General features: G+C 35.9%; 1 protein-coding gene and 1 long non-coding RNA gene across 4 annotated transcripts in view; one reads left to right on the plus strand and one right to left on the minus strand.

Moving 5' to 3' along the window:
* LOC140510303 (uncharacterized) overlaps positions 1 to 12,477 on the plus strand; it is a 133,012-nt gene that overhangs the window by 102,059 nt on the left and 18,476 nt on the right. Inside the window, exon 1 of one of the 2 annotated variants that reach the window (XR_011969182.1) lies at positions 10,562 to 10,644. The exons of the other annotated variant lie outside the window; for it this stretch is intronic. This is a non-coding gene — a long non-coding RNA (uncharacterized lncRNA). Of the gene's footprint in view, positions 1 to 10,561; positions 10,645 to 12,477 lie in introns of those variants that run through there. 2 annotated transcript variants of the gene reach the window in all.
* Positions 1 to 12,477, minus strand: part of BLM (BLM RecQ like helicase) — a 59,633-nt gene that overhangs the window by 7,580 nt on the left and 39,576 nt on the right. For both annotated transcript variants that reach the window (XM_072618753.1, XM_072618744.1), the window contains 8 exons: positions 11,436 to 11,542; positions 10,576 to 10,736; positions 7,812 to 8,007; positions 6,238 to 6,428; positions 5,158 to 5,305; positions 3,857 to 4,056; positions 3,284 to 3,476; positions 2,205 to 2,327 (listed from right to left, as the gene is read on the minus strand). In XM_072618753.1, the coding sequence (XP_072474854.1) occupies positions 2,205 to 2,327; positions 3,284 to 3,476; positions 3,857 to 4,056; positions 5,158 to 5,305; positions 6,238 to 6,428; positions 7,812 to 8,007; positions 10,576 to 10,736; positions 11,436 to 11,542 (1,319 nt within the window). The remainder of the gene's footprint in view (positions 1 to 2,204; positions 2,328 to 3,283; positions 3,477 to 3,856; positions 4,057 to 5,157; positions 5,306 to 6,237; positions 6,429 to 7,811; positions 8,008 to 10,575; positions 10,737 to 11,435; positions 11,543 to 12,477) is intronic.

The following is a 12,477-nucleotide window of genomic DNA, read 5'->3' on the forward strand; positions in this document are numbered from 1 at the left end:
AGATGACCCTGTCGACAGCGAAACTGTGGCACAGACAAGCCATATGTAGTTTTCCCAAGATCACATAGTTAATTAATAGCTAAATTAGAATTATCATCCATAACGATCCTGCATAAATCATTGGCTGATTCCTACCTTCTGTTATTTCATTCCTATACTTTTCGACCCTACCTTTCCCATGCCTTCCTTCAAACTCACTAAAGCCTTCCACTGGGCTTTCTGGGATCTCATTCCATAATGAACAGCTTCCTCTTCTCCCTGGACCTGATGACACAACATCCTCTCCAGAATAGACTGTATCTCCCCGACTCCCACTCTGTCCCCCTGCAATTTCCAATCTTTCCCTATCCTTTGTTATGTAACTAAAACATGCCCAAGTTTCATAGCACCAGCCTGCTGTTCTGGATCTCTTACCTCTCTTAGCCAGACTCCTTGGAAAAACTGTTTCCCCTCATTGCCTCTACTTCCTCTCTCATTCACTCACTCAACTGAAACTGCTCTAAAGTTACTATCTCATATAATATAGTACTAATCTGTTATATCCATTATAAAGGAAGAAATAAAGATTAAATTAACAGTATTTTAAAATTTAATTATTTTATTACACTTCAAAATCCTTTCTTCACTGGACTTTTGGAATTTTTGTTGGAAACTTTAATAATAATAATAAATAATATTGAATAGAAAAAATAATAAAGTTGCTATCTCTTACTTTCCGAAGAGTCTTTTCTCAGTATTCAACCTTCTTTACTCCTTGGCTGCATTAGACAGGACTCGCCACTCTTCTTTCTCCTTGTGGTTTTCATGACCTGCCTCTGACCTGCTCTTCCTCCAAAAAGTCTGATGTCCCCTCGCTAGGGCTCCTCCAGGCTCTGTCCTCTTCCCCTCTCTCTTCCCTCTCTCGTTTCTCTTCGTTGAACTCCCAGGTCTATATCCAGTCCAGTCTCTTCCTTGAGCTTCAGTTCCCTTTCACCAGCTGCCTACCAGACGTGTCAAATCAGATGTCCCAGAGACATCTTGAACTCAACATGGCCAAGGCTGAACTTGTCTTTCTCCCTAAACTCACCTCCTTCCAAACTTCCCTTTTTCGCGTAGAATATAAGGTCATCCTTCTAGTCTCCCTTGTGAACAATCTTAGCATCGTTTTGCCTTCTTTTGTTTTCTCCCACATATTTAATTAATAGACAGATCTTGCTGCTTCTATCTCAGTAACACCTCTTACATCTGACTCCGTCTCTCTGCTCACAGATATCACCCAGTTAAGGTTCTCTTGCCTGGATGACTCCTCAAGTCTCTCATGTCCATCTTATATACTTCTGCCTAAGTATTTTCATCAAGCAAAGATGTGTCCATGTTACTGCCATACTCATTCGGCTCCAGTGGTTCCTACTGCCTTTAGGATAACATATGAGACTTTCATAATCTGGTCCTGGTCCCAAGCTATTTTTCAGTGTCACTGGACATTACTGTCCCTCTGGCACTTTCTAATCCAGCCACAATGGTTTCCTCTTCTTTGTTCCTCATAAGACATCTCCATCTTTTCATCTGTCATTATAGTGACATTTCTAGAATGCATTCCCTCCTCAGCTCTGCCTCAAAGAATATCTCCCTTCCTTCAAAAATAGAACTCAAGCACAACCTTCTTCATGCTCTTTACTGATTTTCCTTGCTGCTCATGCCCTCCTTCCCATATTATCTTGGACAGATTTCTATTTATTCTCTTCATATTTATTTTGTGTGTACACACACACACACACGCACACACAGAGACACGCATACGCTTGAGTACTTCTTGTCCTTCCCGTTAGAATGTAACTTGCTTGGGAATAGGGATTTTTGTATCCAAGGGCCCAGCACATTGCCTGCCACATTGTGGGAGCTTAATGAGGTCTGTTAACTTTGGTTACTTTTTCTACTACATTATGCTGTTCCACGGTCCCACCTTCAGCTCTCTAAGGTGATAATTAAGTTATATTCTAGTGTACTGGGTACCCTGACGGCTTTTAAGAACAAGCATAACTTTTAAAGGGACCTATCCTTATACTGAATAACATGCTTTCGGTGTTGACAGGTCTGGATCTCTATGTCAAAGTGTAAACATTCAACAGAAAGTAAAAAAGCTATGCACTTATCCAGGGGGTTTATTTTTTAAGAGATTATATAAGCAAACAAAATAAAATATTGAATACAAAGAGATACTGAACCTGGCAATGTGTGCTCAGAGTATTTCTGGAGCACTGAAATCACCTCAGCACCGTATTTTTCCAGTTTGTCTTCTGTAACACCATCAATCTGAAGTAAAACCTCAGGATCCGAAGATAAAGACTCTGGGTACAGGCATAAAATAAACAGAAATCAGATTCCTGTCAAACATTTATTAGATAAATACTACAAATTAAGCAACAGGGACTAAAAATACATAAAAATATTTAAAAACAGCCACAAGAGATTGTGAAGTTCCCAATCCATCCGAGGCACAGTACGCACAAAGGCCATTAGAAGAGGCAGGAATGATGAGAAGCTGATGTGGTTGGAGAAGACAGTACTAGGCCTGGGCTTTGAAGCGGTAAAGAAGTGAAAAGAGAGCATCCATGGCATGAGGGACAATATAAATAAAAGTGTACAAGTGAGAATGTGCATAATTTAGCTAGGAACACAATTAATAGACCTGTTTGACTGGAGTACTAGAGATAATACTGGAGATCTAGGCAGGAACCAGACTGCAGAGTGACGTGAATGTCAGCTAAAGAAATCTTATTAGATTTTTTTATCCCATTAGATTCTTTATCCCATAGGTTTGGAAATTTCTGAACTGAAATAAAGGCAGTGATGTGATCTATGGAAGTATTGTTTAGGACAGGCTGCAAACATGAAGAACAGTGTGATCATTACAAGCACTGTAGGGTTAAGTGAAAGGGACTAGGCTAGGACAGTGAGGAAAGAACGGAAAGGAAGGGGTGATTATGAACCACTGCCAAGGAAGAATCTGTAAGAAAATGATTAATTATGGGAGTATTCAACTCTTCTATAGATTTTAATGTTGAAGCTGATGAGATCATGAAAACACTTCCTATCCTAAGGCATACCATTAGAGAACAACATGAAAAACAAGGGAATGCAAGATATATTCTTACCAAAGGGTTATTTTATCGGGACTGAAATTAAACTACATTTTTAAGCTTTCAGCTCCAGAGACCATGAATTTCAGACAAGAAGATTCATTAGTAAAATTAATTTTTGGCCTATTAATTTACAGTTCAAGTAATTGAAGGTTCATACATACCTGCAAGCTTTTTTAGAGTAACAGTATTAAATATATTGAAGTAATGGACACCAAAGACCTTCCCGAGACCTTTGCAGACCTCTGTCAGTTCTCCCAGGCACTTCTTAACCAGTTCTTCTCTCTGGGATATCTTTGCTTCTAAAGCCTTTTGCTTTCTTATACCACTGAAATTCTCAGTTTCCAGAAAGTCCACCTTTGGGGGAAAGAAAAAGTTATATACTGAATTATAAATAAGCAAACAGATGCTTTCTAAGTAAAATGAAAATCATTTATGTATCAGTGATCTGATGGACAAATAAATTCTATTAAATTTTGATGTACCTAGTAGGACTATTTTGATTCAGTTTTTATTTAAACTTTCCAGAGAGATGATTAGAAATTCCTAAGGACAGAGTGAACACAAATTTACAGGTCCACCTTTTATAAAATATGTACTATAATATATACATACACCCCCATACACATTCAAACATACGAATGTTTATGGTCTGCCTAACACACAATTATTCCTCTTTGTTTACTTGAAAGATGCAGGCAGAAGGTAAAGCTAAGTTTAAATTTCAAATGATCTACCTTTAAATACCCATCCAGAACCACCTGGGCTTTCTCGCCTAACATCACATAGGCAATGGCTTGGTCATTAGCATTGATGTACAAATCTTCATCCAAAATTTTGTCAAGTATTAGCTTTTTCAAAAGTCTTTCAGCATTGTGTCTTGAATAAGCAGCTCCCTTCCCAAATATGCCCGACTGAATCTTAGCACTTTTACTCCCTGATGAGAAAGTAAAAGAATAGCATATATAAAAAACTGAGCATGTCTAGGTAACACCACTGATATCACACTCCCTTAGTGATTTCCACAAATAGACAACTAATTGACTGGTAAGTCTGAACTAGACAAAGCATGGATTAAGCCTGAACATACTATTTCATAGAAAATCTCAAGAAGAGATATAAATGGATGGATGGAGGTTTCTTACATCTTTAGATCTGTTTTTTTCTTTTAAATTATCTATATAACCTGCCCTTCCCCTTTCATGGTAAAAAAATTAGATGTGGCATCTCACAAATATTATACTTCTATGGATAAAATCCTTTTAAAGCATATTAGTATTCAAAGAAATGTTCCGTATAACAAAGTTAATTCCATAACCTTAGCAACAGTGTTTTGCTGAATGTTTTTCATATAAATTATTCTTATTTTTGAATAAAAAATTTCAAATAATAAAAAAATTGACTTGTGTGTGAATTATATGCCATTCTTCTTATACAGCAAAGGGAAGAATTGTTTTGATTTGCCATTAAGCAGTAATTAAACATAGACTCCAACTGTCTCAAAATATGCTAAAGAAACACCATCAAAGAAACAGAAGTAATTTCGAAATCAAGCACCAAAAAAACAAAACAACACAACAAAAAACCAAACCCCACTTAAAATGATCCAAAACAATATGGAGGAAAAAGAGAGAAGAAAAAGCAATGTGTTTTTGGTGTTCATCATTTTCTGGCAGGCTTCACATTCATCTCAAAGAGGTTTTGAAAAAAGGATTCCTAACAATGGCCTTGCTATGAATAAACTTCATGGCCAGGATCTATTTTGATGCTCTAAGAAGTTTATGATGAGAACTGACCTGTGATGAAATTGGCTAACAGTCTTTTAATACAGCTTTCCTCTAAAACATTAATACCTGCATCCTTTTCACATAGATGTTTGTAAAAATGGTTAAATAATGGCATAATTTCCTAAAGCTGATTTTGTATTGTTATAAAACTGTTAAATATTAAAGGAATATAGAACTGCTTTCTTCTCTGTATCTATAAAACAAATCTTCTGGATTCTGCTTACATACAGTCTACCAAGGAAACAACTTACCCAGGAAGATATCGACCAGCATGTTTATGGTAAACCTCCCACAAGAGCCCGTATTCTTCTTACTTCTTTCTCCATTCAGTGAGTCATGCTCTTGAACAAACTTTACGATGTTTTTCACGTCTTCTGTCACATCCCTTGTCTTGTAATCCTATTAGGAGCAAACAACTGTTTCTGTCATAACTAGATGGCAACTGGTTTCCAAACTCCTAGGGTTTCAAATGAACTCCCATCTGATTAGACTTTACACTGCTCATAAAAGACCATTTATACAAAACAACAAATTATAAGATTTTCAGATTCTCTTTCTTTTCTATCTTCTGCTGAATTTATTGGTCTTTCCTAGAAATCAGACTGTCTTGTTCTCTCATAGATGTCTGTCCTATTTCCTCAGCTATCTGTACAAAATATCTGTATCTTTTACTTCCTTTGTGCTAGACTCTAGAGCACTCAGAATAATGAGAAGCAGGGGTTTAATGAAGACTTGTTTGAATTAACGAATAATTAGGTAAATATAATAACACAATAGGGGCTAGGTCATATGAGACTTAGCAAGCTATTCCTAAGATGGAAATTGGATAAAGGTGTTTGCTGGCATTCTTTACATTTTTATTAATTTTGCAAAATAACATAGTTGGTCTAATACATACAGAGAATTACAAATCTACTTATTTTCCTGGATGAGGACAAACCTTAGTACCTAACTCCACTGAGAACAATAGTTTTTGCCCTATGCCACAAATACACTTTGCTTCATTTTGAATGTTTCACGTACCTGTGTCCTTTTGATCCTCACCTCCCCAATACTGAAAAACTCTAAAAATTAAGCTTAATAACCAATAAACACACAAAAGATTAACTATTCTGTAGAGTTAGGTATCCAGTATCTTTTTACAGACCTTCAGGAAAGGAAATAGCATAAAAATCACTTGTCACAACATGTTTTCAGTAATACTTAATTTTGCAGAATCCATGTTTTTTTCTTCCTTGACTGTTCATCTTTTAAATGTAACATATTTCATTTCCAAAGCATGCAAGTTACCACCCCTTCCCCTACCATAAAATAAAATCCTCTCATTTTACCTTCTTTTTGCAGCAGTTATCACAAGTCACATCTGGGTTTTCTTTGCAAAAATTAGGATTAAACTCATTTTCTCCAAAGTATGACAAAAGCTGGAGTCTTCGGCATTCTATTATGTTTTCACAGTAATGTACCATGCTATACAGATTATTGAAGTGAGTCTGTCGTGTATGACTGTTTCCATCTTTCTCCACTGAAAAATTTAAGAAATATCATTGAAAAATACACTTATTAGAGGAAAAACAGATGAATATTACTATTCATAGTGGAAGCAAGATAATTTAATGAAATCAGAAAATTGTTGACATTATTACAGGTGAAATCTTGTTACAATGAACTGAACAGGTTTAGCTGTAATCTTGTACTTTGTTAAGATGTCAATAAATTAAGTTTTCCTTGGAATAAGTAACTGATAAGATAGGACTTGGAAATCTTTTTCTTAGAAACCTTTCGGTAATGGGAGTTAACCTATTAACTATTACTGAATCAAACAACAAGTAATTTATTATGTGCCAGGCACTGTGTAGTGATACAAGCCAAAAGTAAATTCCTGCCTCCAAGTGCTTCAACAAAGTGCTTACTGAACTTTCTTTTTATACAAGATACAGAACCATGCACTTCCCAAAAACACTGAGCTAAAAAATGGTTAAAATTGGATTGCATTATAATTTCCAGTAACCTTGATCATATCATTTTACCTATCCATTGGAAAACCCAAGGCTAACAACAATTCATATTTATATGACATTTTGCATTTTATAAAGTGCTTTTCCTACAACATCCAATGTTTAAGGATGATGTGGCAGGTAGCACTATTCCTATTTTACCACTGAGCTAAGACAGGTTACAGGAGAAGTTTTAACCTTTGTGTCAAGGATCCCTTTGGCAAACTGATGAAGCTCATAGATCCCTTCACAGTATGACATTTTCTGTTGATATTCATAACTGAAAAAGAATGCTAGGTTTCAGTAGAGGTCAGAGAAAATAAAAATATGGTTTTTTTCCCATCCAAGACCACAGAACTCTTAATGTTGGTCCATGGGGTCCATGATCCCAGATTAAGAACCCCTGGGTAATATAGTAATTTGCCCATAAAAACAGAACTAGAAAGTACTGGGTGAAGGACTTGGATCCAGATGTCTTACTGATGTTGTCCTGTCACTCCTTTACACTGTTAATATTGGCCAAAAACTTCTCCAATCCCTTCATTAAGCACAACAAATCAATACATCAAATGCAGACTCAGCTACACTATTTCGCCCTTCAAAGTCTGATACTAAAGTGTTATTATGAATCTTTAAAATGGAATTTTCAACGTACCCCTCATTAAATTTTAGTACCAGTTTAAAAAATTTTAGTCATTTCAAAATCGTTCCCTATCTATGTGGAATGTTCCAAAAGTCTTAGTTAATAGATTTAAGCTAATAAAGCTTAAATCTGTAACTAAGGCTTTTGGGATGCCCTGTATAAATATTTTGGTTGTTGTTCTATGAACGTGTGTTAATCTAAGGGTAACAGGACCAAGGGGAACACAGACTAAAGACTCTATAACGTTCCACAGAAAATTTTAGCTTACTCAGAATAAGCCTCTTAAGTCTGGTTACATCATGGTAGCTATAGAAAAGCAGACAGTGAGACATTTCACCATCTCTTCCAGCTCTGCCGGATTCCTGGTAATATCCTTCTACTGATTTAGGGAGAGATGAATGGATAACATAGCGCACATCTGGTTTGTCAATCCCCATGCCAAAAGCAATTGTTGCACAGATAACCTGAAATAAAATCAGAAAAGATTAGCCTGTAATAAAAAATTTCACAAAATCTAAGCTTAGTACTGTGAATAATAATATTTAAGCATAATGAAGTTTTTAATGAAAGTAAAACTATAAATAAAATATCAATAGCTTTCTGGATTTTTTTTGTTAAAGAATTTTTTATTGCAAAATTCAAAACCTCTCAAAAATGCTTTCCTTCTGAAGACAAAATAAGGATTGCATTTTATTCAAAACATGAGGTGTCCCAAAAGTTTAATGCTGTTTTAAGCTATTATTCTATATAGTCTCCAAAGAAAACTTTGAATAACAGAAGCTTCTATGAGTTGTATCACCAAATTTTACTTTTAAATGATCTCATGAACTATTCATTTTGGGTCAATATTTTAGTTTAGTCACCTCAATTAGCATAAACAATTCTCACATTGGTAATATGCAATCTCCAGAAAACTCCAAAGTAAAGAGGCTCAGCACTGCAGTAAGGTATCATTTTACTGAAGCTGCCTTGTAACTAAATATCCCTGAATATTATGGGATAGCTAAGACCATCATCAGTGACAGTCAGCCTTGAAGCCTTGTGTCATATTGTTTGTTCTTCTGGGGTTGTGACGTTATAGAGGGAACAGAGCAGAGACGCTGTGAGCAAAAGTTGTTCCAACTGTTGTGCATTTTCAGAGTTAATCGAATAATAATGACCATCTTCTCCCATAACTCAATCATGAATTGTGCCATCAAATTGCTTATCTTACTACCAGCTTACAAGCTTCCCTTCCTCATAGCTAAAATATTTTGCCATGTACCAACCCCAGGCTTGCATTAATGGTAGGCCAACTTTCAAATTCAAGACATATCAAAGTTTAGTGAAAATTCTAGCAGCATAATGCCTTACTTAAAGCACATGCTGAATATACTATATCTGACGACTGGAAGAATGAATCCTGTGCCAAAATTAAATCACATTAAAAAAAAGTTTTCTTCAGAAAGCACAAGATAATTTAAAATCAAGAGGAATAAATTACCAACTGATGATTGGTAAGTTTTTGCTGGAACCACCATATCATAAAGTCCCAGCCATGACTCACTTTCCTACTGGTTTGCTCCATCTCCACACTGCTTTGGTCCCTTGCAGGTCTCCTCCCTCCCCCCTTCTTTCTACCTCTTCTTTATGTGTGTTTTTTTTTTTTTTTATGAATTAGAATATGAGCTCCATGAGAGTAGGGACCATCTTGTATCACCAGTGATTAGCATGGTGTCTGACACAAAGTAAGCTCTTAATAAATGCAATATCTCTCACGTCCTGAAAATGATCTGTCAGTGAGAAGAGTTACCTCAACAATACTTTAAAACATGTTAATCTGGTAAAAAAAAAAAAAAAAGCTACATGATTCAGGTGCATCATACAAATAAAATTGTTCAGACGGGCTCAATAAATTAATCTCATTTAAAAAACAACACATTTTGCTGATGTTTTTACTCATACCTTTTTGCAAAAAAATAGGCTGCTCCTGCAAGAACAGAATCTCAAAAGCAAATGACGTTGAGACTAAAGGAAAAGGCGCCATGGGCTTGTCTTTACATCTGTGACTAATATCAGAAAAGGAAGCTGCATTTTACCTAATGTTTACTCAGCAAATGTGTCCCCTTATTAAAGTAAAAGGTAACTATGCTGTACTCCAGGTGAGCTGTCCTTACAAAAATGCATGGCACTATCATCAAGGTGAAGTTTTCTTAGAAAGGAAAGGTATAATGCAGCCTCCTGTTGCAGATGGCAGGATGTCCAGAGAATGCCCACATATACACAACAGTGGAATAATGAATTGTGAACGTTATATTTAAAGGTAACTGCGTTTTAAAAAGCTTATCTTTTGAGCACATGATGATAAGGCACTGTGCAAAATCAGAAACATCCAGATTGCTGAAGGATCTGACATCTTTTGACTGGGAAATCTTACTTAGTTACTAGTTCCTTCTTTTATTTTTCTCCAAGATATATTTGTGTTTAAAAACCACTCACTACATATTCAGATAATTTTTTTAAGGAAGGAGAGGTTTGAGAGCAAAGTTAGCCATATATAAAAAGGCACAAAATCAAGGCTGTCACTTTAGCTGACTGGAGAGAGAAAAAAGTATGCATGTATGTGGGAGTACAGGGTGGGGAAGAGAGAGAGAAGCTTGAATCTAGCCAGCTCAAGACTTCCTAACAAGTACAGGATAAGAATTCACCTTGACCATTTATAACACTTAATCAAGTAGCACAAAAAAATAATCATTTCATTTGCATAGTTTTTACTTTTTCTTCAAACATGATAGGACATTAGGAAAGCTAGGAGTCCAGAGCTAGACGTTATGTTAACATTATATTTGGCTCAACTCAGAATTAATGCTTTAACTTTATCTCTATAAAAGTTACATATGACAAAAGTTAGAAAAACAGTCTAAGTTCATCCATCTTCCATTTGAATTTCAGTCTTGTTCTGATGTTGAGTACCTTTCATCTGCTAAACATTGCTAGATGTTATGCACCCTCTTATTCATCTCCTGTGAGCCTGCTGCCTGCTTTCCTGTTACCTGGCAGCCATCTTGATTGATCCACTTGTGCTGAACTTCGTCTCTGGCTGAATCGCTGAGGCCAGCATGGTAAGCAAGGGCGGCAAGCCCATCCTTCTGTAAGGTGTCAGCCACCGTGTCACACTCACGCCTGGAAAGGCAGTATATGATCCCTGAGTCATCTGCAAACAAACCAAGATAGTTTACACTGAGAAAAATGGCCTGTTTTACCTCAACACTAATTGTTTTTTTGTTAAAGGATGGAGGAAGATCATATCAAAAGCATAGTCCAAATGGGTGAATTCCATGAACTGGAAGTGAGGGTGTTTAGCTCTAATCCTGGCTCGTCTACTGACAGGCTAGAAGATCTTGGACAAACTATTTTCCTGTTTGTAGATTCTTAATAAAATGTGATTTTAACATATTACAATAGGAAGTTAGTCTCAATTCTCCATGGTGATGGGAAAAAAGGGTTGTATGGATAAATGAAATTAACCTCAGGTCTCATTTTCATATAACCAATTAAAAAGCACGAAGTGGGTGGGAGAGGGTACAGAAACAAAAAAACCTGGATAATATACACACTGATGCTAAGACAGAGAAAGTAATTATCAACTCAAAAAAAATCACAATTGAAAGTTAACAATACAGATGCAGGTGGTATATTTCATATATCTTGTGTTAGTGATTACTGTTGTCAAGCCAAATGGGGTTTTACCAACTCCAGGAATCAGAGCTGAAATATTTCTTACTATAAATAACTGCTTAGTGCTCTCATAATGAGAAAAGAATTGTTTAATATGCAGTCTCCTATATCCCATGTGGTATTAAAAAGACATTTATTTAACACTCCCAAACATAATTCACAAGTCTCTACTCACGTGGGTGATGTTTTCTGATCCATTCTAAGCAATCAAATGCCACTTTTTTTGGTTTTTTGGGCAACACACTATACTTCAGATTATGTCTGTTAAAACTCATGCTAAATCTAGAAAAGACCAGAGTACAAAATTTAGTCTTCTTAGGTAACTTTACTTTTACCATCTCCAAAAGTTCAAAGCAGTGATCATCCAAACAGGAAACAGAACTACTGACTTGACAAGCTGGTTGAGGCTACTGGAATGGTACACAGTGAATGCACAAACAATGAAATGGAAGCAAGCAAAGGATGAAGAAGGGAAGGAAGTGGTGATAGCAAGGGAAAAAAAGTGTGAGAAAAATGGAATAATTTAGACAAAGAATATAGAGAGTAGAAAAGCAGAGCTAACCAAAGTGAGAATTTTAAAAAGTATGCCACACCAGAAGAAAAAGCCTTTACTAAAATCAAAGACAGCTAAAACAAACCAAAAAACGAAGAAATAAAATAAAGACCAGAGAATCCACGATGAAAGCCACAAAACTGTAGGGCCTCCAATGTCTCCAAAATGTCAAATGCTAACAAAAAGAGTTGATGAGGGAGTACGTAGGAGAAACATATTTTAATATTAAATCTATGCTTTTGCAAAAATTTTCACAAAGTTGCAAGATCTTATCCAATGATTCCTGGACCTTGTCTTCCCTATCTTTAAAAGCAGAGGGTTGGACTAAATGATATTAAAAGATGCTTCCAGATGAAAATCCAGTGAGACATTATGTCTATCTACTGTTAGGATAAGAGAACACAGCTGTCTGTCTATAGCAGTGTTCACTAACAACACAAATTTTCCTTAAAAAAATTTCACAAAAGTTATTCAGAGAATTCTGATTTCCCCCTGACACTCTGGGCATATGATAATTAGCATAGTTGATGTAAGAGTATGCTAACTGACAGTCAACATAACATAAGGCATGTTTCCATGCTGAAAATTATTTCTATTTTTTCTCTTAAGCTTTCACATATCAATGCAGAGCTTTTAAATTGACTTTCGCATATGGCATACATAC

The sequence above is a fragment of the Notamacropus eugenii genome, chromosome 1 (genome assembly GCF_028372415.1).
Source record: "Notamacropus eugenii isolate mMacEug1 chromosome 1, mMacEug1.pri_v2, whole genome shotgun sequence".
NCBI lineage: Eukaryota > Metazoa > Chordata > Mammalia > Diprotodontia > Macropodidae > Notamacropus > Notamacropus eugenii.